The sequence below is a fragment of the Lepisosteus oculatus genome, chromosome 29, assembly GCF_040954835.1.
Source record: "Lepisosteus oculatus isolate fLepOcu1 chromosome 29, fLepOcu1.hap2, whole genome shotgun sequence".
Lineage (NCBI taxonomy): Eukaryota > Metazoa > Chordata > Actinopteri > Semionotiformes > Lepisosteidae > Lepisosteus > Lepisosteus oculatus.
The window spans coordinates 4,239,332-4,261,428 of NC_090724.1; the positions used below are offsets into that span (position 1 = coordinate 4,239,332).

The 22,097-nt window shown below is 42.8% G+C and overlaps 1 protein-coding gene across 1 annotated transcript; it reads right to left on the reverse strand.

The window, feature by feature from the left end:
* Positions 1-1,558: 1,558 nt before the first annotated feature.
* cnn2 (calponin 2) lies at positions 1,559-18,130 on the reverse strand. Its single transcript, XM_006639810.3, has 7 exons — positions 17,799-18,130; positions 8,558-8,679; positions 8,154-8,220; positions 6,177-6,314; positions 5,775-5,891; positions 5,484-5,630; positions 1,559-4,001 (listed from the first exon to the last, which is right to left on the reverse strand). The coding sequence occupies exons 1-7, from the start codon at positions 17,859-17,861 to the stop codon at positions 3,741-3,743; spliced, it is 915 nt and encodes a 304-aa protein (XP_006639873.1). The 5' UTR covers positions 17,862-18,130; the 3' UTR covers positions 1,559-3,740.
* Positions 18,131-22,097: the final 3,967 nt, after the last annotated feature.

Sequence of the window (22,097 nt, forward strand, 5' to 3'; positions counted from 1 at the left end):
TTGAATAATTGCATTTAAATATAAAAGGTATTTCCAAATACAGTTGTAAAATAGTGGTGTGTATTTGCTGAGAAAACTCCAGACTATTTTCCACTAGATATGTTTTAGGTAAGACACCCGTTCATATTAAAAATTAAATTTTTCATAAAGTGTATCCTGTTAAACATGATCCAGAATCAATCTCGAATTAGATGATCACGGTGTATTTTGTAACATGAATAAAGAAACTATACTTCATGTGTTCTATCAATGTATTCAAACCAAAATGTTTTGGAGCGACTTGGAATATTCCGTACTCACATCTTTACATATTAAGATTTCTCTTAGTGGATTTGACACCTTACGTTGTTTAACACGCCCGGCTATGGACAAAAAGTTTATAATTATAATAAATCTACTACGAATTATGGGGAGATGCCGTATCGATAAAATGAAATGGTCGGAGTCTTCTCCAAATAGTAATCGATTAAAATAAAATGGTTTTGCATGTTAAAACTAAAACATTAAAAATAAGAAAGCTAAACGAAGCAGTAACATTTCACGTTATGCTAAGTTATTTCTGTAAACCGAGTACCACTGTTCTTGTGATGTATGTATTCATTCGAGGTTATTTAATGTTGTTTTCTGTTAATGGTGATAAATATAGCGTTACAAAATCAGTGGGGAGGAGAACAGTGATGAATCCAATTAGGAAATTAAGGGCTCAGATGGAAAAACATCCAGAATGTTTCTGGCCCTCAAGGACTGAATTTCCTATACGTGCCGAACTCCGCATCTCATTCGTATTTTTTTAACCGAACAGATTTTAGAATTAACAGCCACTGCCAAAGGAGTCTTATTTGAAGTTGGGAGGAAGCAGGAAGCGCAGAACCCGAGGAAACCTCAGCCTCCAGGCGTTTCCTGCGGTTTATCCCATCCCTACAGTGGAACTGGAAGACGCGAAATGCACTGGCGAAGGTTAACGTTTATGCGAATACAAGGACGTTGCGATCAGAATGCACCGCCTTTAACCTCCTGATCACGACAGGGTAGTGACGATTACAGACCATTTTATTCTGCGATGTAGAGTACGCATTGTAAGGCTTCAATATTCGTGTTCTAACAATTAGAATACCTTGGCAATGCACCCTAGATGTTCAGTTACTTTCATGCAGTGTATGGCCTTCACGTTACATATCCCTTTTCCAAAGGTCTTACAGAATGAGAAGTTTTGATGTCAAACAAAATCCTGCAGCTACCCAGCCCATTTGAACAAATCCGTCTGTCTCCCACACGGTGGCAGCATTAACCGATCGAGTTGCACGGAGGACTGCGAATCAACTCGTCAACCCGGCGTAAGGACACCCGTGAGGTCATATTAATAAACTGGCAGAGATTTAAAGTCGTTTCTCAAGCGCCAGAAAATGTTTCAAACCGAATCCTCTCGGCTCATCAACCTTGTCGACCCTCCTCAGCTAAATGACTAGTTTTTTAAAAAAGAAATCGCAAAAATACCAGTTGCCCCACCCCAAGAAAAAAGGTATAACGGTTAAAAAACTGACTCGGACACAGCAAGGGCTCATATATACAAAATCTTTATTACAATTGGCTTCCTGCACTCCCCACTCCCTTGTCCAAGTGGGTCCCTACTGCAAACATTTAAAAACCAAAACTTCACCGGAAGCACAAGGTCAAAAGAAACGCAAGAGAAGGACATCTGGTAACGTCTCCTCTTCCCCATCGGATGCTGGCAGTGACCAGCAGCAAAAGAAGACAAACCACAAGCTTCAGGGAAAAAAAAAAAAGTTTAAAAAGGATCAAAAAAGTGTTCACATTATGCTCGTGTCTGCTTACCCCATCTTCCATCTGTTTTGAGTTTTAGCCCTTAAACAACATGGGAGGCAGACAGGCGTAAGAAAATAATCCAGCCGATTCCAGTTCAGAATTTGGAATGTTCAGAGTTGTACCTTGGAATGTTTTCCTTGGATTGGCGAGACTAGAAAGCACGCAGAGCCCAAAAGCCCAGGCAGCGATACCGGCTAAGCTTTAAAAAAAAAAAGCTAAAAAAATTTGGTAAACCCTGCTCGAGAAGGGTAAGTAACACTGCTGAGAAGACAGGGGAAATGTATCAAATCTGGACACTTAATCTGGGTTTTTATTTTTAATACAGAACAGCCAGTTTGAGAATAGCTGAACTCGGGCAGAAAAATCTAACTTCGCTTCCTTTAGACTGCAAAACTCCGCCGGTTCCACGCCCAGACTGGTCAGCACACTTCCCTAATTATAATCAAACTGGCTCCTGGTTAAGGTCCAAAAATTTATTTTGTGATCAAAGTCAAACAGAACAAAGTAAGACAGCTGATTTAATTCCAACTACAGCCATAATGTTATTCACAGGAATGTTAATATAACCTTCATTACTAACAGCTCCTCACCTTCAAACCAATAAATCAGACTCCTAACAGGCCAATCTCTTAATCCCCAACAGAATGCATTCTCTCTCATGTTTCCTTCAATGTTAAAAACTGGACTGCTTTAGGAAAATCCACAACGATCTAAGATTATTTCCACCACAAATTAAGCTTTTTCAAGAATCATTTACACTCTTGATGCAGTGACTGAACCACAGCGGAAAGGAATGCTTTCATTTCAAGTCAGGAATGAGAGAAGGACTGGAATTGGAAGGAAAAATAGGCCTCACCCCCTAGGAGTCTAGTAGGGATTCTACAGACCTAAAACAAGCTTAAAAAGCCAATCTTGGGGAGTCATTTAAAATTGAGCTCAGGATAAAAAAATAAAATAAGATATCCCTTGTAAAAACAGCAGCAAATAACACAAAATATTGAAGAAAAATTAAAAATCAAATCAAGGTAACTTCCATTGTAACAGAAGCTGCAGCAGTGGTCTGAGAAGAGGTAAAGAGTAAATACAGGGGTAAGAGTTCCATTAGTTCTAAAAACCTCTACAGTAAGACTGTAAACATCATTTCAGGAGGAAACAAAATGATGAGCCTAATTAAAAAAAAAAGGACAAATTCAGGACAGATAAGAATATAATTGTAAATCGAGTGGGGGGGGGGGGGGGGTTAATTTCTGGAAAAGAATATTCTTCTTTGGGTCCCCCGTTATCCTGATAAACATCTGGAATGAATTAACGCGCTGACTGTCCTCTCTGGGTCCAGTTGTTTCATGTTGCTTGGCGAGTGGGTGACCGGGAAAGAGGGGTGGGCGTCAGGGTTAAGGTTGCAATCCTTAGGGAATTATAGGAAAGCTGAGGGTCATGGGAATAGGACAGAAAAACAACTCCACATCTTCCAAGTTTACGGATAACAGCAATACAACGTCAACTGTGGGAGAAGGTTTGTGTTGCCGACAAATTGTCCAAATGGATTTATGCTGTAGCCGACATCACTTGATCTACCAATTCAACATTTCTTAAGGTTTTTTTGCATGCAGAAGGAGAAGTCAACCTGCAGCCAAAGCAATAATGGGAACCACAGTTCATCTGGCAGGGAGCAGCAATTGTAGAAGGCACTGCTGATAGCCTTCTGAGTAAGGACTTCAGCTGAGATTCCTGGGGCGGGGGGCAGTCCTATGACATTCTTTTCTAATCAGAAACAAACAAAAAATCCACTTCATCAAGGCTTTGTTTTGAAGCACACTATCCAGATAGGGGAATTAAAAAATAAAAAATAAAAAGCTCTCCTGACATATTCCGGCACATCACTCCCTCCCTGCCCATACTCCTGCTCTCCTCGGCTTCTAGTAGTCCTGCCTGTCTTCTTGGTAGCCCTCATCCTGGTACTCCTGGCCAAACCCACTCTCTGCCCCGTTCTCTCCCCCCTCGCTCTTGGGGCAGTACTTGGCATCGTAGATCTGCCGGCCCAGCCCGAAGTTCTGCCCACTCTGGCTGGCGCCCTGGTTGTAGCCCATCTGCAGAGACATGGTGCTGTTGTCACACTTGTCCGTCCCCAGCTTCTGGTCGTAGATGGCGCGCCGGGTGCCAGGGGCTGTCATACCAGCCTGTTGGGAAAATGACAAAAAAAAAAGATCCTGGGTCTAGTTTTACTACCTTTCACTTAATCATTAAGAAAAGGTGGCAAGATCTCCAGCCCCTCTTTGATTGGGGAAAAAACATCCCCCCTTGAATAAACCCCAGTGCTGGGTCAGGCAACTCCAGTCCTGGGGTGTCACATTCGTTTACGGATTTGTTCCATCTCAGACCTGAATGAGTTACTTTAGTTAAGGGTAACTAGAGTTCAATTCAAATGTCTTCCAGTTCTTAAGCAGGTGCTAATTTAAAGGACCCTCTTAGACCTCGTACTGGAGGAGCAGTTCCCTGTCCCAGTCATTCAGATTTCCATAACCTTCCTCGTAGCAGCACAAGCCCCTGCTGGCCACTGAGCTACAGTATAATCATGAAGACCCCAGCTGCAAAACCCACTAACACCGACTCAGATCCTAGCTGGGCTTCAAGCGTTTCAACAACTGACTGTTCACAACTGTTAGTTCCATCTGCGTACATCTGTGCGCGACAGGCATTGTAGTTAAGGATGCCGTGAGGCAGCAGTGCTTTGTTCACGAACGCAGGGAAAACTTGTGCTCTCATTTTCAAAGTGTTTTTTGTGTTTGTTTTGTAGTTGCTGTTCATTATGGGGTCTTATGGAAGTGAAAAAGATTCTTTAGGGTAATGGTCAACAACAGTATGCACATCATTCTAGCTGATCCCTTGGATAGCGATCTATTATGAAAAAATGAAAAACGTAAATATTTCATTAATTATTTTACAGCTCTAGTTGGCTTATGTGAGTAGAACTGCGTTGTTGACTAAGCTTACTATAATGTTCTGTATGGTATCATGTTTAGAGTGGTTTTTGAGTGAACTTGTCTTCGGTTCAGAACGGGGTGGAATTTTTCCCATAAGGAATAATGGAATTTATATTTTCGATTTATGATCTTCAGATTTTCAGTAATGAATTGGGTTCGGATACTAGGGTATGACTGTATGCGAATTTAGTAGGTACATTTAAAGGGAAACAGGTCGCAGATCAAAAGAAGACTTCCTTTTAGTATATTCAGAACCATTTTCACTTTGCACAGATCCCCTGTGATGCATGTTCTCGTGCCATTGTCGGCTAAGATCGTGCAATGAATTTTTTAAACAAGGGTTGAATGGAAAAGAAAAAAAGTTTAAATATTTAATTTTATTTTTCACACACAAAGCCTTTCATATCCCAGATGTTGGAACAGCACTCGATCCACAACTAAGGTCCGAAATTAACTGAGACGTTGAAGAGAAAGTCGGCCTGTGGAGGCAGTGGACAAGACAAGTCGATGAGAATGAATCCGTTTGCTAGTTCCAGAAATTAAGAACTATTTCTTGGGAAATGTGATGAAGGTTAAGAGTTGTGCACAGCAGGGCCAAGAGGCTGAGAGCAGTGCCTGTATGTGCAGATTTGAGCACAGGGAGGTGAAGCTGATGCAATGGGGCAGGACAGCACTCACCTGGCTGGCCCCCTTGTTTGTGCCCATCTGCAGGCTGATAGTGGAGTGGTCCATGGGGGGTGGGATGTGAGCCTTGGGGTCATACAGGTGCCTCCTGGTTCCGTAGGCATTCATGCCCGCCTGGCTGGCACACTTATTGGTGCCCATCTAGAAGAGGAGAGAGAAAAGGGAACATAACTCATCTCTCCTGGACTCCTGCGTGATCCCATTCCATCTGAGCTCTCTAGAGCTGAACACCGTCAACCACTTTCAATGGTCAGTAGGACATACCCACCATCTCCCGGCCCGTACCTGCAGCCCAATGACGCACTGTCCAGCCTTCATCTTCTCCTCGTCAAAGGCCCGCTCCTGCTTGTCCGCGTACTTCACCCCGATGTCCACACAAGACTGCAAGCCCTTCGTCTTCGCCTGCACAGGAGGTCGTTGGAAGGAAGGTTAATAGACTGGAGGCGGCCATTCAGTGCGTCTAGAAATTCCAGAGTCAAGGCAAAGGGCTGTGGTGTGCCTGTTATCTGGGCTCTAGCATGATTATTCACTGGCACTTAAGCACAACGTTGAAATGCCAATGATTTGAGGAATCGAGTAAGTACCAAAGGTTGCCAAAACCACCTCTGGAAGCACATGGATAATTATCCACGACAATAAGCGTGTGCAACACGGGGACCACGACACCAAGCCTAACGTCATCCTCACCATGCCAGCGAGCGCCAGAAGAGTGGTCTGGACCTGGGTCATGTTGCCGTTCTCAAACAGATCATTGGCTTCGAAGATATCGTGAGGCTTCAGTCCGTACACTGTGATGGCCTTGATGAAGTTGGACAGGTTCTCCAGCTGAAACGGGCCATCGGAAAAGCAGAGCATGAATAATTCTTCTGAAGCAGCACCCGGATTTTGCAATGGGACAAAAAGAAGGGAAATCTGAAACAATTCTGCCATTCATGGGAAAAAAAGATAATCACTTGTGCATCGAAGCCATGCTGGCCCTGAATGAAGGACAGACCATGCTCTATAAATGGAAACTGCTTGTGACAAAAAGCAGAGGTCTTGTCGTCACTGCACATCAACCCCAGTGCAAAAAAGTAAAAACAGCTGCATCTCAAAAACATAAGCCTTTTCAACAAGATGATAGATGGCAGCTGAAAGCTTATTGATCTAGTAAAGACAAGTTCTAAGGCTACCAACACCAGATGGGAAGCCACAGCAAACACTCATCTGAAACAGATCCTTAACCCTCAGCCCTGATTCTGTTTACAGCTTTTCACGCCACCCATCCTAGCCTTTGTGTGGAGCCTGAAAAGCAGGTTGGCTTGGCATCCCACTAATTATGCAGCAGGACCGAAAGAAACTTAAAATTTCAGGCTCTTGAATCGCCGCAAGACAAAATTCCTAGGGAACTAAAAACTGCCCTGGCACTAGAGGTTAAAAAGAGAGTAAGACACCTGACAGCAGATCACCCCTGCATTAAAAATAGTTTAACAATGGCTAATGATGTGACCCTTCTCTCTACAACATAAAAGAGTTAAGGATGCCTGTTTATAACCAGGAACACCAAAACACTGCAAGGGATAGGTAGCGTACAATTACAGAAACCTTTTTGGTTGAATCATAGAAAATTATAACATTGCAGAAAGTATTTGGATAGTCTATTTTAAATCTGCAAATTCAATCACCACATGCTATGAAGTCTAACCTTTAAGTAGGGATCAAGCCTATATGACAGGAAACTATTACTCATCTGTATGAAAATAGGCACAATCACAATTGCCGTAGCCAAATGGTATTGTTCAACAGATATTCAAGGCTCCTTAGCCCGGTCATCATTGTTCACAACATGCCATGAAAGATTGTACTTGGTTAAAGGACAGAATAAAGACATTAGCTGTGCTGATCTCAAACATCACAATTAAACAATGAAATGAAACAAACAAGGCACAAGAATTCAAGCCGTTCTGTTCCAAGATGCCAACTTTCCACCTCGGCAAGATTTCTTTTCCCCTCAAAGGTCAAGCCTGGTTTCCGAAATTTACAAACTCATTTCCTTTATAAGCAGCTGCTGCTGCTCAGAAAGCCAGCACTCTCATTGTGGCAAACAAGGACATTCTACTTTGGTGAGAGAGAGCTGGATAAAAATAAACATTTGGGCTTGATGATAAAAAGGAAATTTTGTATAATGTGGCTCTGAAGTCCAATACGAGGAAAGTCAATTCTTGAAGTAGACAAAGTGAAATTCTCCTTCACTGGGAAAAGAACTGAAGATGCATCAGGTTAAAAGTCTGCACTATAAAGCTCCATACTGTAGAACAGAGCTCTGAGCAGGATGCATGACGTGTGGAATTGTCTATGAGCAGTAAGGTGGTTGTGAATTAAACTTCTTATTTTTAATTAAAACAAACAGCAACTATTATTAATGCAGCTGGAACCTCTACATTAAAGAGAATGAAATAATCTGTGATGTGGACATCCTTCTGTTACATCCAACAATCCCACTCTCAGCAAGTTTCTGTCCAGTTAGTTCTAATAAGGATCACCCTGTAAATATTACAGTCGATAAGAAGCCCTCTTTTCAAAATAATGTACTTAGTCTGCACAAGTGCCACCAATGAGAACTTAGTACATAACTACTATGTCCTGGGTTGGTAATAAGAGTTACAGACAAAGATCCCAACTCACCTGATGCCAGTTCAGAGAAGATTGATTTATCTTCCTCACAGAGCCGGGTTGCAGTTTGTTGATCAGCCTACAGTGGATTAAAAAGCAAAAACTAAGATGAAGTGCTATAGAATAAGTTACATTTTCTCTTGATTTTTTGGCAAGCAGAAGAACTGGCAGATTCTTTTTGGATTCTGGCAGGTTTTAACTCAGCGATAGGATGCATGAATGAGCACTTTTTTTCCCCATTTGACTGCTGCTGTATGCTCCAAGATACATCACTCAGACTGCACCAGTAGCATGCCCAGCTGTATACATGGTGTAAGTTGTTTTGGGTGAAACTGGCAGCTACAGATTGGCGTTTATGTACCAGCCTGCACTCACTCCACTGTCACATTTGCCTGGACCCCAGCAGCCCTACGTACTCGCAGAGAATGATGCCATTCTTCAGACCCTTCTGGAAATCCTCCCCGATGGACCTCCCAGTCACTTCCTCGATCCAGACCCGGAGCTCCTCCTCCTTCTGAGGGTCATACTTCTGGGCAATCTGCAGAAAAGAGAGTGATTTATGTAGCCGGGCTCTCCAGCAGCTCTGAGAAGTTGGCCCCCAGCGATCAGCACGGTGAAAACCACCACATTCGATAGCGCGCCGCCTGTGCTGTTTGAGCCATTGAAAGTAGTGTCTTAGGTGCTCTCATTCCTGACATCACACCTTTTTTCCCCAGGGACGCGACGCCACTCAGGCCCCCTACATTGGCTCTGCACAAATGATGCTTTCATGGAGCACTAATGAACGCAGCAGGGATCGTTATTTGCGCTGTCTGAAGGGGAGGGGCAAGTTCTCAGAGCTCTTCACCAAGAGCAGAAAAAGATGAGTGAACAATTGTTCAGTAAGAATTTGAACTTTGCTGAAAGTGACAAGATCATAAATTGATGCATACGTCAGGTTGGGTTAACAGGAGTGTAGCAGACATGTCGAGTTGATATTCTTGTGTTCTACCCAAAATGGCAGCCAAACATCTTCCTCCACTAAGATCTATTTCTATTTGGTACAAGACTCTTGAAGCCTGACAAATTTCTCAATCCTGCAGACCTCATGGTCCTGTCCGGTTTTGGCTGTTTATTTGCTCTCACAGTCAGAGATGGACACACCATCCCCCTCCAGCCTCACATTGCAACAGGCGGTCTTCAGCACCGCAGTGCATCCTGTCGATGACATCAGTGCATCCTCTTCACCTCTCCACACAGGATGTAGGAGGGTAGAGCCTAGGAGCTCAGCACAAGGTGACATGTATCGCAAAGGCACTGAGCTCCAGAGGAGTGATCTCTGCACCCCACTGCCCCCTAATCCTGGCAATCTTGCTTCTTCAAGAGACTGGGAGACAGTAACTGATGCTAAGCCAAAGAACAAACATGGCTAATGCATTTCCTATAAAATAAAAATGACTTCTACATTTTGTACTATTACTAAACTGTAGGCAGCCACACCCAAGTTAAAACCCCAGTTCAGTTAAGTCATATAAAGAATACTGGCAGCTTCAATATGCCCTGCGCTCCAGTAAGTTTGCAGATGCAACCCCATTCACCCTTACTTTCACAGTGCTAAATCCTCAGAAATGTGAGCCTTTACCCTTTCATGACATATGGCAGCAAGTTGATCTGAAGAACATATTCTAATTAATTAGCACTAACCTGACCCGTTTTTCTTGATGCACAGAAAAACTTCCAGTAAAAGAGCCAAGCAAGAAATACCCAATTTTGTAAAGGCCTTAAACTTTTCAGAAAGTCAAAATATGGCACACTTTACAATCGCTCCTCAGAAGGAATCAAATTTGAGTGATGTCAGCTGTATCAGGTGTCAGCTTGGATTGTAGTCTCTTTTACATGCCCTAACAGAACACACATGGAATCTGCTGTAAAAAAAAAAATCCTTCCTCTTCCTCAATTCCTCCAACACGAAGCAGTACCACTCTTAAGAAAACACTCAGCCATACAAAGCGGCCTATAACAATAGCAAGCCACTCCAACAGGAAGTTAGTTTGCGGCCTGCTGCATCACTTCCTCTTCTGAACATTAATAACAGGTGTGGCAGTGCTTCGCCCGCGACACCGCCTTTTTTATCCTGAGCTTCCATGCTTTCTGGCTCCAACACTGCTGGGTGTTGCCGAGAGGAGAGAGAGAGAACTTGACAAGACGAGGTTCCAGTCCTCAGCTCAGTTGCAAAGATGCTGCGCTGAAAGTTTCAGAGTGTCCACACAGCTCCTCGGTGATAAAACGCCCATGCTGGAGAAATCGTCTACGATACCTCCCGCACTCCAGCCTCACACCGTGACCACATTCATTCTGAAAGATTATGCCTCCTGAGAAGAGCGGTCTTAAGCCTGAACTAAAGAATGCTGACCAGCAATTCTGAAACCACTCATTTAAAATCAACGTGTAAAAAGAATGAGGTTGGAAATAAAGGTCCTAGACATTCTGCTAACTCCAAGAGGCTGACAGTTCAGGTTCTCTACAGTCCTTGGCAGTGATATCAACACAGGGGAAACATGCACTGACTAGAAAAATGAATCAAGTAATTAGAAACCAAAAGGTCTTACTTTATGGATGTAATAGGGCTAATAGCTTCATTAGTTGAAGTTTTAGAACCAACACCAATGGATATAGTGTATGAAAAAGAATTTTTAGATACTTCAGACTTTAAAAGATCCTAAAATTGCAGGTAGCTTGTATTCATAGAAATGCATGCAAGTGGATTTTGAACCATTTTCTCAACATATAAACATTTAATGAAACATCACGCATGTTTACAGGAAAGCTATATGAGCTAAACGGCCTCATGTTGCTTGAAACCTTTTTGGACATCCACATGTCCACTACAGAATCAGAATTATACAAGTGTTTCTTTTCTGACATATTTGTAGAAGACACGTCTAGGCTCTTGTATGTGGAATTATGTTGTAAAAAAAGACTAACGTCCACTTGTAGGCCTGACAGACCCTCCTGCATAGCGGCCTACCTACACGTTTAGTGAGCACTGAAACACCAGCGTTGTGCAGTGATCAATGCTTTAATGCTGTGTGGCACAAAAAGGCCACAGCCACTTCGGAAGAAGTTGGTGGGTTTAATTCTTTCCTCATGAAGAGGATTTTTAGCTTTAGCTGCACTCACAGAGATCAACAGTGGTGTGCAAACAGAGCAGAACACCTGAAATCAGTTTTTCAGGAAAAAGAAAATACAGGTTTACTGCTTGCCAGGAATAGTCCTCAAGAGCTCCATGTACATTAACCAAGCAGCAAATGACAAGGGTAAACATCAGAGAAAAAGCTAACCAGGGATTACCCTAAAGTTCCAAAAACGCTTTTACTGGATTTTTCCCAGCCATTCGGAGAATTCCCCTACTTCTGCTTACTCATTTTTTGTTGGTTTCACTTTGCACGTGTTCCACAAATGAGTGTAAATCCTCTATTATACTGTAGATGGTCTCATTTGCAGTGCTGTACAATAGAAATGCAGTTATGGACTACAGAATACACTACACTGTACATCAGTCTCTAAATGATGGTTCCTTTAAACCTCAACTTACCTCAACTCAAAAAAGGAAGTGCTCTCCCCTTAACTTACTCAAATTACTGTTCTCAGCTCTGCCTGAGGTTCTCACTTACTGTATACCTTACTGTAGGTTCTCTACAATTCCAAATAAGCTACACAACTTTCCACTTGCTTTGCATTGTATTTGACAAATTCCATCAGATTCTCTTACGTCCTTATCATACAATTTGGTTAGAAGAAACTACCTTCCTAATTCTCCATAAATGCTGCAAGTACACACTACATATTTAGAATAAACTCATGGTCTTTTCCCCCCACCAGTTAACATAGCTAACCGAGAAAAGAACAGATGCTGTAAGTGCCAAACGGATAGCAAACATGATAAGCATACATGTAGTTCTGGAATATATTAACTGGAAACAGAGCCAAAAACCATTCTATTAAGACAGGTTGAACTTTTCAATCATTTTCTTGCATTTGTAACATAACATGACCTAGTGCTAGTTATTTTTCCCAGAGTTAAGTGTATTTTCAAAAGTGAATGAACGTTCATCACCATACAAGGTTTAAACAGATTTTACTTTTCAAACCTAAATCTAATCTATTTATTGTATCCCCCCCATCACCATTAAGCCCCAGTCCCAATCCTCATCAGTCTCTACCCCCTATCATCATCATGCAGCTTTAAAGTTAAAATAATACAACTCCATATAAAGGTCAGGATCAAGCCATCACAAGAAAGGCCAAGATACATTTACTTTTCAAAGTCATTTTAGCTACTAAAAGAAGAACCGCAGTTAATGCATCTGCTTGCTGAAATGTTTTAAAAGGGCACTGTTGTGGAATGCTTGGTTCTTCAACAGTGGCGTCAGGTTCTTGGGGGTATTCTGGCAGGGGTCTAAACTCACACAGGACACCACCGAGTCACTCAGTGTGGGAAACTGGCAGGCCCCTGATCAAACAATGCCAGGAATTCCAGAACCACATGTTTGTGTTTTGTCTGCCAGGGCTGAAGACATTCCAATTTACAAGCCATTCCCTCTCCTCACCCTCCCCTTAAATAAACAGCCAGGAGGGGGCCATTAGAAACAAAAAGGAACAGAGGAGCATAACAGATAACACCACAATCCTAAAAGCCTGCCTCCATTGTAGATTATAGAACAGAAAAAACACGACATGAGAATTCTAAAAATCTTTCAAAGGGCAATGAGATTTAAAAAGCACTTTGTGGGAAAACTACATACATTTAAGCCTTTGTTTAGGGGGTTCTCATAAAACTGGCACTTTATCTAGCAAAAAATCTTAAGACTCAATGCAGAGAAGCTAAATCTATTTAGTTTTAACAGCCAAACCTCTACAATTCAACACCAGGTGCTCAATACTTCAAGCTTGTTCCTTTATTTTGAATAAATTTGCACAGAAAGTCTTCTAAAGTCATAATACTTAGCTTTACTTTTGAAGATTGCCAATGCACTGTGCAAAACCTCAAAGCTTGTGAAACCTGAAATAGATCACACTGCCTTGCAATTACAGTCTTAGTGTTTTTTTGCAACAGCGATATTGTAGCTTTACAAAAGCCACCTCAAGGAGCAAACGATGCAAAAAAAACAACAATGCAGGAACAGTTAGAAAACGACCAAGAGAGATATTTATCCATCCATTCACTAGCCAGTTGTCGAAATCAGGGTTGCAGGGAAGCCAGAGCCTATCCCGGGAAAAACTGGGGCGCAAGGCAGGCTGATGCCAACACAGACATGCACAAACCCACCAGGCCAATTTTCCCAGATGCCAGTTCACCTACCAGTATGTCTTTGGACTGTGGGAGGAATCTGGAGCACCTGGAGGAAACCCACATGAACACGGGGAGAACATACAAACTCCACACAGACAGTACCCCAGGTCCAGAATTGAACCCAAGGCCCCGATGCTGCAACGCAGCAACGCTCACCACTGTGCCAACCCCCAGGATCCATTCAGCCTGGATGATATTTATGTAAATCTCATAACTGTGCTGGAGTATAAAAATAAGGTTCTCCTTGGATTTCTTTTGAACTTCGTGTGGCCATCATCGGAGCCAACAACCACTATTTTCTCAAACGGTCATCTGGGAGATGAGGAACGTGCATTACTCCTTGTCTGCACTTGGAGAGCTCAGGGCACGTCCAGAACGCAGTAGGAACATTTCACAACTGACAGCTCCACCTCAAGACTGCAAGATTTAGAATACCCCTCACGATGCCTCAGTCCACTCAGGAAAACTACATATGGGACATTCCAACTGGGAAAGATTTATGTTAGTGATGGAAAACAGCAGCAATGTTTGTACTTTTGCAATACTTAAATCTCCCAGCCCCGTGGGTGCTACTGAGGGCTAAACAACCTAAAGAGCCAAGACTGGACATCCCTGCCTGTTCTATATCCTCTCCTGCAATTCACATTCAGTTCAGGTGCATCCGCAGTTCTCCTCTCCTAAATGGCATCTCTAAGACACATGAAGGTAACGTTCGTCCTTTATGACACACGTGGCCAAAACTACACGTGCTGCAGGAGGTCAACTTATTATTAAGCCATCTCAAAACCTGTATTGTTTTGTGTGCATTAAGCCAAGCAAATGTACTTTGTATCTAAAACAGTAGGTCAAGGGTTGTGATGCCAATGTCCGAGGAGGCTGGGGACCTCTCTCTGACATGTGAGATGTTCATTATACAGTAAACGATCATTCAAATACATTCCATCCACTCCTGTGCAACTGTATCAGGTTGGCGAGAGACCTGGTCACCGCTGGTTTGAACTGGCTGGGGTCTGCTTGCCTACAGGTCAGTAAGGTGACTTTCAGACAAGAAAAAATGTTTTGGGCTTTCTCCTCACTACATTAATGCTGTCTCATTGATCCCCACAGAAGGCTCTGCACAAAGTAAGACTGTGATGTGTTTAAGTCTCTTCTCTCAATATGCAACACTAGGGAAAAGCAAGCAGCACCACGTGAAGTGTTTTGATTCTTCCCTTAACAACACTATTGGTGCATGTATCAAAGATCTACAGCTGAAGATCCACAAAGCACATCAAAACATTAAACAAGTATTTTGAAACGGTCCTCACTGACGACCTCCTGAAGACCACCAAGTTGGAAAGCTTAACTGAGGTGTACCAGATCCACTGATGACCAGCTCAGTGCCCTGAGCTGCAAGAGGAGCAGTCAGACTCTCTAGTCAGGCCTGAGACTTGTAGTACAGTCAACCAGCTAGCAGGTACTGAATCTTAGCTGAGGGCATCTTTGCTCTTCCCAATCGCCAAAAACCCAAGGCTGCTGCAACTTGAAAATTCAGCAGAACCCAGACCTCCACAACCACAAACCACAGGCTGAATCTTATCATTCCCTACCACATTCAGTGCAGAACTGGGAACTTGCTTTAAGTGTGTGCAGGACAAGTGCAGGGTTCTATATAGAGCAGAACAGGAACATGGACAGATTGAGCCTTGTACAACTATTTTATTTTCTTACCATTTTTACAGTAAATTGTTTATCAGTAAATGCAGGTCATTAGCTCTCTCTTTAGTTGATATATTTTACACCGATCTTAAACTAGGAAGAATACTTGTGGTAATTTCCCTTATTCCCTCTTCAAACAGACTGCAGATTCTCCCCTCCTCCTCAGATCTAGCTTTCACACAACATTGCACAAAACACTGACATTATGGCTTCACTAGAAAAATTACACCCAAAAGCTTCAAATGCCCAGCGTAAAAAAAAAAACTCCAAAAAGAAAATGAAACATTCCTTCCTCACAAACCCATTCCGACAGCAAAGAGATTTGTCATCATTTGTGGCATCGTAACCTTGGGAGTCAAAACAAAACAGTTCGGCAGTGAAGATCTTAAGATGTCAGAAAGTACGGAACCAAGCCCAAAGCTGAACGCTTCACCACTGCTCTGCTTTTAACCCAAAACCATATTTCAATCCATGTTCCACTAAAGCTCCATTTTCTCCCAGTGCATGCAACACAGCAGTAGGAACTGCAAAGTGAAATAGAAAAATGATGGTATGAGTCAGTGTGTAACTAAGGATGGATGTTGCAGCATGCTTTTTCAAAGGAATTTCATATTCTCCTTATGTAAAATGCTGACTTTTCAGATGTCCTGTGGGCAAGCCTCTTAGCGCTGTGTTGCAGAAAAGCTGTTGACTTTTCCCCAAGACCTGTTTAAGAGGTTCGTCATTCAGGACTTGTGCAGACCTGGACCTGACCTTGATTCTGCGGAATTGCCTCTTGGAAGGACTGGGAATGTGTTCCAGGAATCCAGCCTCAGCTAAATCAGATATTGGTTCATCTGTGGCCAGTTTTGAATAAGGGAATGCTGCGAGAAGCTGGATTTTCTTTACAAAACTCTGCTCCTGTGTCCCACGCGCACTTTGGCCTGTGTACGCAAGCCTGATCCATTTAATAAAATCAGCTATGCAGCACCTTGATCAAACACATACTGTTGTGCAAAGATCTTAGCCGCTGTTAGGAATTACATGTGTGTTAAGAGTATTGTTTTCCCCAATAGTAGACAAATTATTAATGCAGCTTATCTGAGAAGAAACCAAACCTGTCACTTAGCAATGTTTAATTTACATTTCAAAACCTGATAACTCCAGGTAATATATACACAAGAAATCAATATGATTTGTAGTGGCTAATCACAATAATGGTGGATGATTAAAAGATACAATATCTGGGCAATCAATAAAATATATAAATTCCACAATATATATATATATCAGATCTCATTTTGCAAAGCTAATACTTAATCTTCTGAAAAAGAGATGTGTACCATCAATGGAATGGCCATACTTGAGAGCCAATGCAACCAGTTTGGTCCAGATGTCTTAAATACTGTAGCTTAAGGGGGTCATAACGTTCCCAGAACAGACGTGACCAAATTCACATACATCGCTAAAATACTGCTTGCCTTTCAAAGCAAGGGAAGGAGAAATACTGTCCAGAAGTTGAAAACATGTGCGGAGTTAGTGCCAATAATGTTTGGACTCCCCGAACTACGGTTAGAAGACTTGTTCCGATACTAAATGAGAAGGTAATGAAAACAAAAGCAAGAAAATTGAAAACAAGACAAACAAAACCAAGCAAAAACAGAAACATTGTGTGTCTTTTTTAAAGAAAAAAAAAGAAACATTAATACGTGGGGCCACGGTGTTTTCACAGTCAGTTGAAAGGAAAATAAATCATCCTGTCCATCTAGCTGTGCGCTCTGGAGCGATTAAATATCAATACGACAGCAATCACTCTGCAGTCTGCAGTCCTGCAACACAGCTTCGTAGCTTTTGGTCTCTCGACTTAACTGAGGTTAATCGCACAGGAACCAAATGTTTTTAGCAGCAAAGAGGAAGGAGGACAACAGCATTCCAGAATGAAATTAATCATTTAAAAAGTGTTTGCTGAGCGAAACTGGGCAGCATTCCTTTTTTTTGTTCATCGCGATAAACTTTTTTTTTAACTTTTTGCATAAAAAAAGTTCGCATGCTACTTTTAATTGAATATAACTATAGAGTGCACGCACCTTTTTCGGTGCAGGCAATGGGCTTTAAGGACAACGCCCCGGATTCTTCACGTTGCAATACGCCAGAAAGCAAAAGCTTTTAACGCGTGAGTTGAAAAGTACACGAAAATCCAGTCCACGTAGCCAACTGTTTTGGCGAAAACGTTACTACTTGATGGAAAACATATTCTACATGATGGATTTTCAGTACAACAGCAAGCATGTGTTTGGTCACGAAGGTAGCAATTCTAGGAGAGAAAAAAAGTTTTAAACTTGTAGTTACTTCAATCAAGGCCGCTGTAAATACTGTAAAGGGCTTGGCATCTAAACAGACAACTTGAGGCTGGAGACGAGCACATTCGACTCGGTAACAAACTGCAGAACAGATAACGATATACACAGTGAATGAAGTCACTGAATGAAACGACGCGTTGAAATGGTCAGAGCAAAAAATCATCATAAATGAGCCGCCAACACCTGCCAACATTTTTATTTTTCCACCGTAACCGAGCGCACGTTGCGCCATGTGACAACCCCTTTCGGCTCACAGTTCCAGTTGTGTAAAATACTCATCCCACTCACCTTGCTTTTAACCTCCGCGGAGAAGCCATAGGCAGGTCCTTTGTTGAAATGGCTAGCGGACATGGTGAGATAAATGGCCTGAAAGCTCAACAACTCGCCTTGCTTCTGCTAAACGCGACAGCCAGCGCCGAACTGTGCTGAGCGGACTTCCCTTTCAAAGTTTTTTTTACGAGAGGCTCAGCGCAAAGGCGAGTGCGCATTTGCGCTTCGGAACAAGCCCCTCCTTTCCCCCCTTTTCAGCCGTGATTGATATCAAAAACTCCTTATAAGGAAAGAAAGACCCAAATTCCTAAAGGATAGGAGTTTCCTGTATCCCACCCTATCCGAGACGTGAAGTAGCCGGGGAATCTTGAATCATTCAACCAGGAATGGATCAATGGGCTACCGGTTGACGTCACCCCTCCAAGATTTTAGTCCTTACGTAATAAGTACAAACATTGCGGGGAATATTTCGCAATGAGGCAGAAATATCAGCGATTCTGACTTCATGTGCGGAAGAGAATCCTATGACATTGCATATTAATATTTGTAACCTCATTCTCATTATTTGTCACCCGAAAAAATATGTAACTACCCTGTGCTGGATTGCTTAAAAATGTTCCATATTTGTCGATTAAAACATTAATGAGGTGTCAAACAAAATTAAGAAAACTTGTACTGTCAGATAATAAGTAAGGGTAATACTTTCTGAATTAGGCTTTATGTTGCTCGTATAATACAGTATTATACCTTCTAAGCATTTACACACAGTTTTATATCAGCATTAATAACTGTTTATGACTGTTCTTCCAAAAGACATGAGAGGTGTATACAATTTCTTAGCACCCGTAATCCCGCTCCACATCGAACACTTTACTCCACCCCCAATCCTAACCATAGCTCCCTAAACCTAAAAATATTGTAAAGTGCAACTTGCCAAATGCTACGAACACTTGTGTATGTTTTGGAATAGGGATAAAGGGTTGTGAATATTATGTAGCCTCTAAAACGTTATTCTGGCTACATCTAGCCCGACTTTAACAACGCGTGACTGAAGTGAGTCATTAATTACATCCACATTCCCTGAAGTGCTTGGAGTAGCATTATCTTGACGTGTTTTTGTCTCTTTAATGTTTTAGTTCACTGCATGTTCCCCAGTCACCCATCTGTGATCAAACAACAGGCCAGCGAAGAATCGCGGTCCCAACATGTTGCTGCTGTAGCGCTACCTGAGTTTGGAAAGGGAAATTTGGCCAGGACGCTGGGGTTACACCCCAACAGATGCCGCGCTGGGCCTGGGCTGGGAACAAAGAGGAAAGCCGCAAACTCCGGCACACACGGGACACCCCTCCACCTGGGTAAAACTGGCAGTGACCACAGGGCAGCATCAGAGTAGAGGGAGCTCTTTTTTAATGAATGCAAACTATTCTGGCCCACAAAGATGGAAGGAGATGATAAATGCTTAAGCATATACCTGAAACCTGTGCAATTAAGAGGAAAGTCTTTAAGACATAATTGCAGAATGCTCGTTAATGGTTTAAAGGACAGATTTGGACAACAGCGTAACTTGAAGAGATTGAATGCATATGTAAACAGCTTGTTTAAATGGATGTGCATTTAACTGGAAAACAAGAGGCACGCCCTTACACAAAAGGTTGTGGGAGGCTGGAACAAGCCATAGCTTAGCTCCTAACAAGAAACTGCCAGATGAGATCCTCCATCACTTTGCTGCTAGCAACCAAACAACCAAGCTGTGCCGAATGGCTCCCTCTCATTCGCAAACGTTCTCCTGTAAGTTTTTGTACCCGTCTTGCCCCAGCTCAGTATTGAACAATGCTGAATTCTATGTCATAGACTGGTGGTGGAGGTGCTTGGCCAATGGGCATGTCCAGGCCTCTGCTGAAGTGACATCACAGAAAAACACAGATGCACCACCCTTACTATTGTAAATGGGCAAGGATGCAACAAGAAATGGGGCCGTTTAGTCTCACGTGAATTGTTGTTTTGGCAGCCAGCAGGAGCAGACAGTGACTAGGACGTCTGATTTTGCCCTGCAGTTTGTGTGTCTGCAAGTCATTACAGGCCGCGTGCGTATTGCTAAGTGAAGCAGTGCTCGTCATTCACAGAAAAGTGCTGTCTTGGATAGCCCAGACTTTCCTCTTCTGGGTGCAAGGCCCACTGCAAAGTTGGGATGTCTTTCGCATGCCCTTGGATGCAACAAAAGATGCTCTTTGATTAAAAAGAAACAAGAGGAAGGTAAAAAGCAGGTCTTAAAGATAGCCCCTGGGGGAAACCTGCAAATTGCATCTGCACCTTGATTTTCTTTTTGGACTGTTGTTCTGCTACTGCCTGGGCCACTTCTCTCCTTTTTAGCAAAAGCTCCTTTGCTGCTGTTTTATCTGGCTCAGCAGGGCTCTCGTGGCCTGAAGCACACATTCCTGTGGCCGGGGAAGAGGGAAGACAAGGAGGGGGGGGAAGAGTCGGGTTTATATATCTGGAACAAGCACCACCAGCCACCAATTAGTTGATGTTTACAGGAAACGAGATCTACTGCTCGCACTGCTTGACTGCCGCTTTCAGCGAGAGGGCTCACAGGGGCCTCCCCCGCCCCGTCCCCTGAAACAATCAAACAGGAGCTGGAAATGGGCTGTCGCTTTCTTCCTTACGAGGTGAAGGCCGCCTTAAAAGCAAGACTGAAATCCTGGATCCAAGAGCCTGGTGACGTGTTTACGATCAAGGCTGCGTCTGTTTCGGCTGTTGGCCTTCTTGTTTTCATGGCTGGCCGGGCAAGGAGCAGCATACGGGAGAAGGCAAAAAGAAAAAAGGCCGAAGGGAAATTCAAAATCGGTTCTGGTAACCGTGTGTGAAGTCTTTCCTGGGAGCGTTTTTTAAAAGGAGCAGGAGCAGCAGTATGGAAGAGCAAGATGATGACTGACTTCACCTGGGATCTCAGTAGCTCGTGCTCTTGCAGTTTGGTACATAAAGGGAAATTGCCCAAAAGAAACAGAAGCAGTGGAATGTGGACATCCAGAATGTCACTCCTCCCACTGGATGAAGAGATCTGATTTGCTTACACACTTATTGTAATGTACGGACACAAGAAGTCACAGCCCAGACAAGGAAATCAGATAAGAAATCAGAGGCCTCCAGTAGTATCAGGGCACCACTGAAAAACCTTTAAGAGCAAGGTCAGGAAGTACAGAGATTACTGTTCCGCATTTAAAAAAATTGCCAAGGTCTCTGCTCTGAAGGGTTTGTTCCTTTCTTTATGAAAGTGGAAGTTCTAGGAGTTACATCTTTCTTGAACTACAAATATGCAGTTGCAAAATAGAATGCTGGAAGGAAGGTATTCTATTAATCTTCAAAAAAAGGAGGAATTTCAAGGAACATTTAAGTATTTTTATTACGTGGTGAGGAAGTGGTTAGCATTGCTGTCTCGCAGCACTAGGGCCCTGGGTTCAATTTCTGTCCTGGGGTGCTGTCTGTATGGTCTCTGTGTGCTGGTGTGAGTTTCCTCCCACAGCCCAAACACTGGTAGGTTAATTGGCTTCTTGGAAAAATCAGCACTGGTTTGAGTGGGTGTGAGTGTTTGCGTCTGTGTGGGCCCTGCGATAGACTGGCATCCCATCCAGCTTGTACCCCGCCTGTTGCTTGCTGGGATAGGCCCCGGCTCTCCCACTACAATGAATTGGACGGAGTGGTTTGAAAATGGATGGATATCCTTTACTAGGCTCAACTAAAAATCTAGTTAGTTGAAAAATGCGTTTAAACAAACATCTCAGATCATTTGAAGAGGGGTGAATACCTAGAATTCTTGGCAAAAAGGGTTATTCATATTAGATAGAAAAGAAAATTAGGCCTCAGATTAGACATCTTATAGAATTTAAAAAAACAACAGGACTAATTCAATTTACCAATGCCAAGTCTGATTAATTTGAAGGAATACACTAAAGAAATAATAAGGGCCCTTCAATAATTTAATTGTATAGAGAAAATAAACTTGCCATATTGCTTTAAGATCTAGGCTTACATCCAGGCCTGCAGCAATCAAGACAGAAAGGCAGTTCTTCTTAAGGCACAAACAAATCCTTTTAGCAGGAGCACATTGAACAGCTTTCAGGTGTTTGCTCTGAATGATCCCGGCTTCTGCGGTTTCCCTGGAGATCAGGCTTTGTAAACTGTGTGTCTGTCTACCCACATTCCTCAGGCATGAGGTGATGATGAAGTTGGCAGCTGCCATGTCCTACAATTCTACCGGGCATACAGTAAATTGTAACAGTCAAAGGACCAGCTAGGGCAGTGACATGAGCTGCTTTAGCC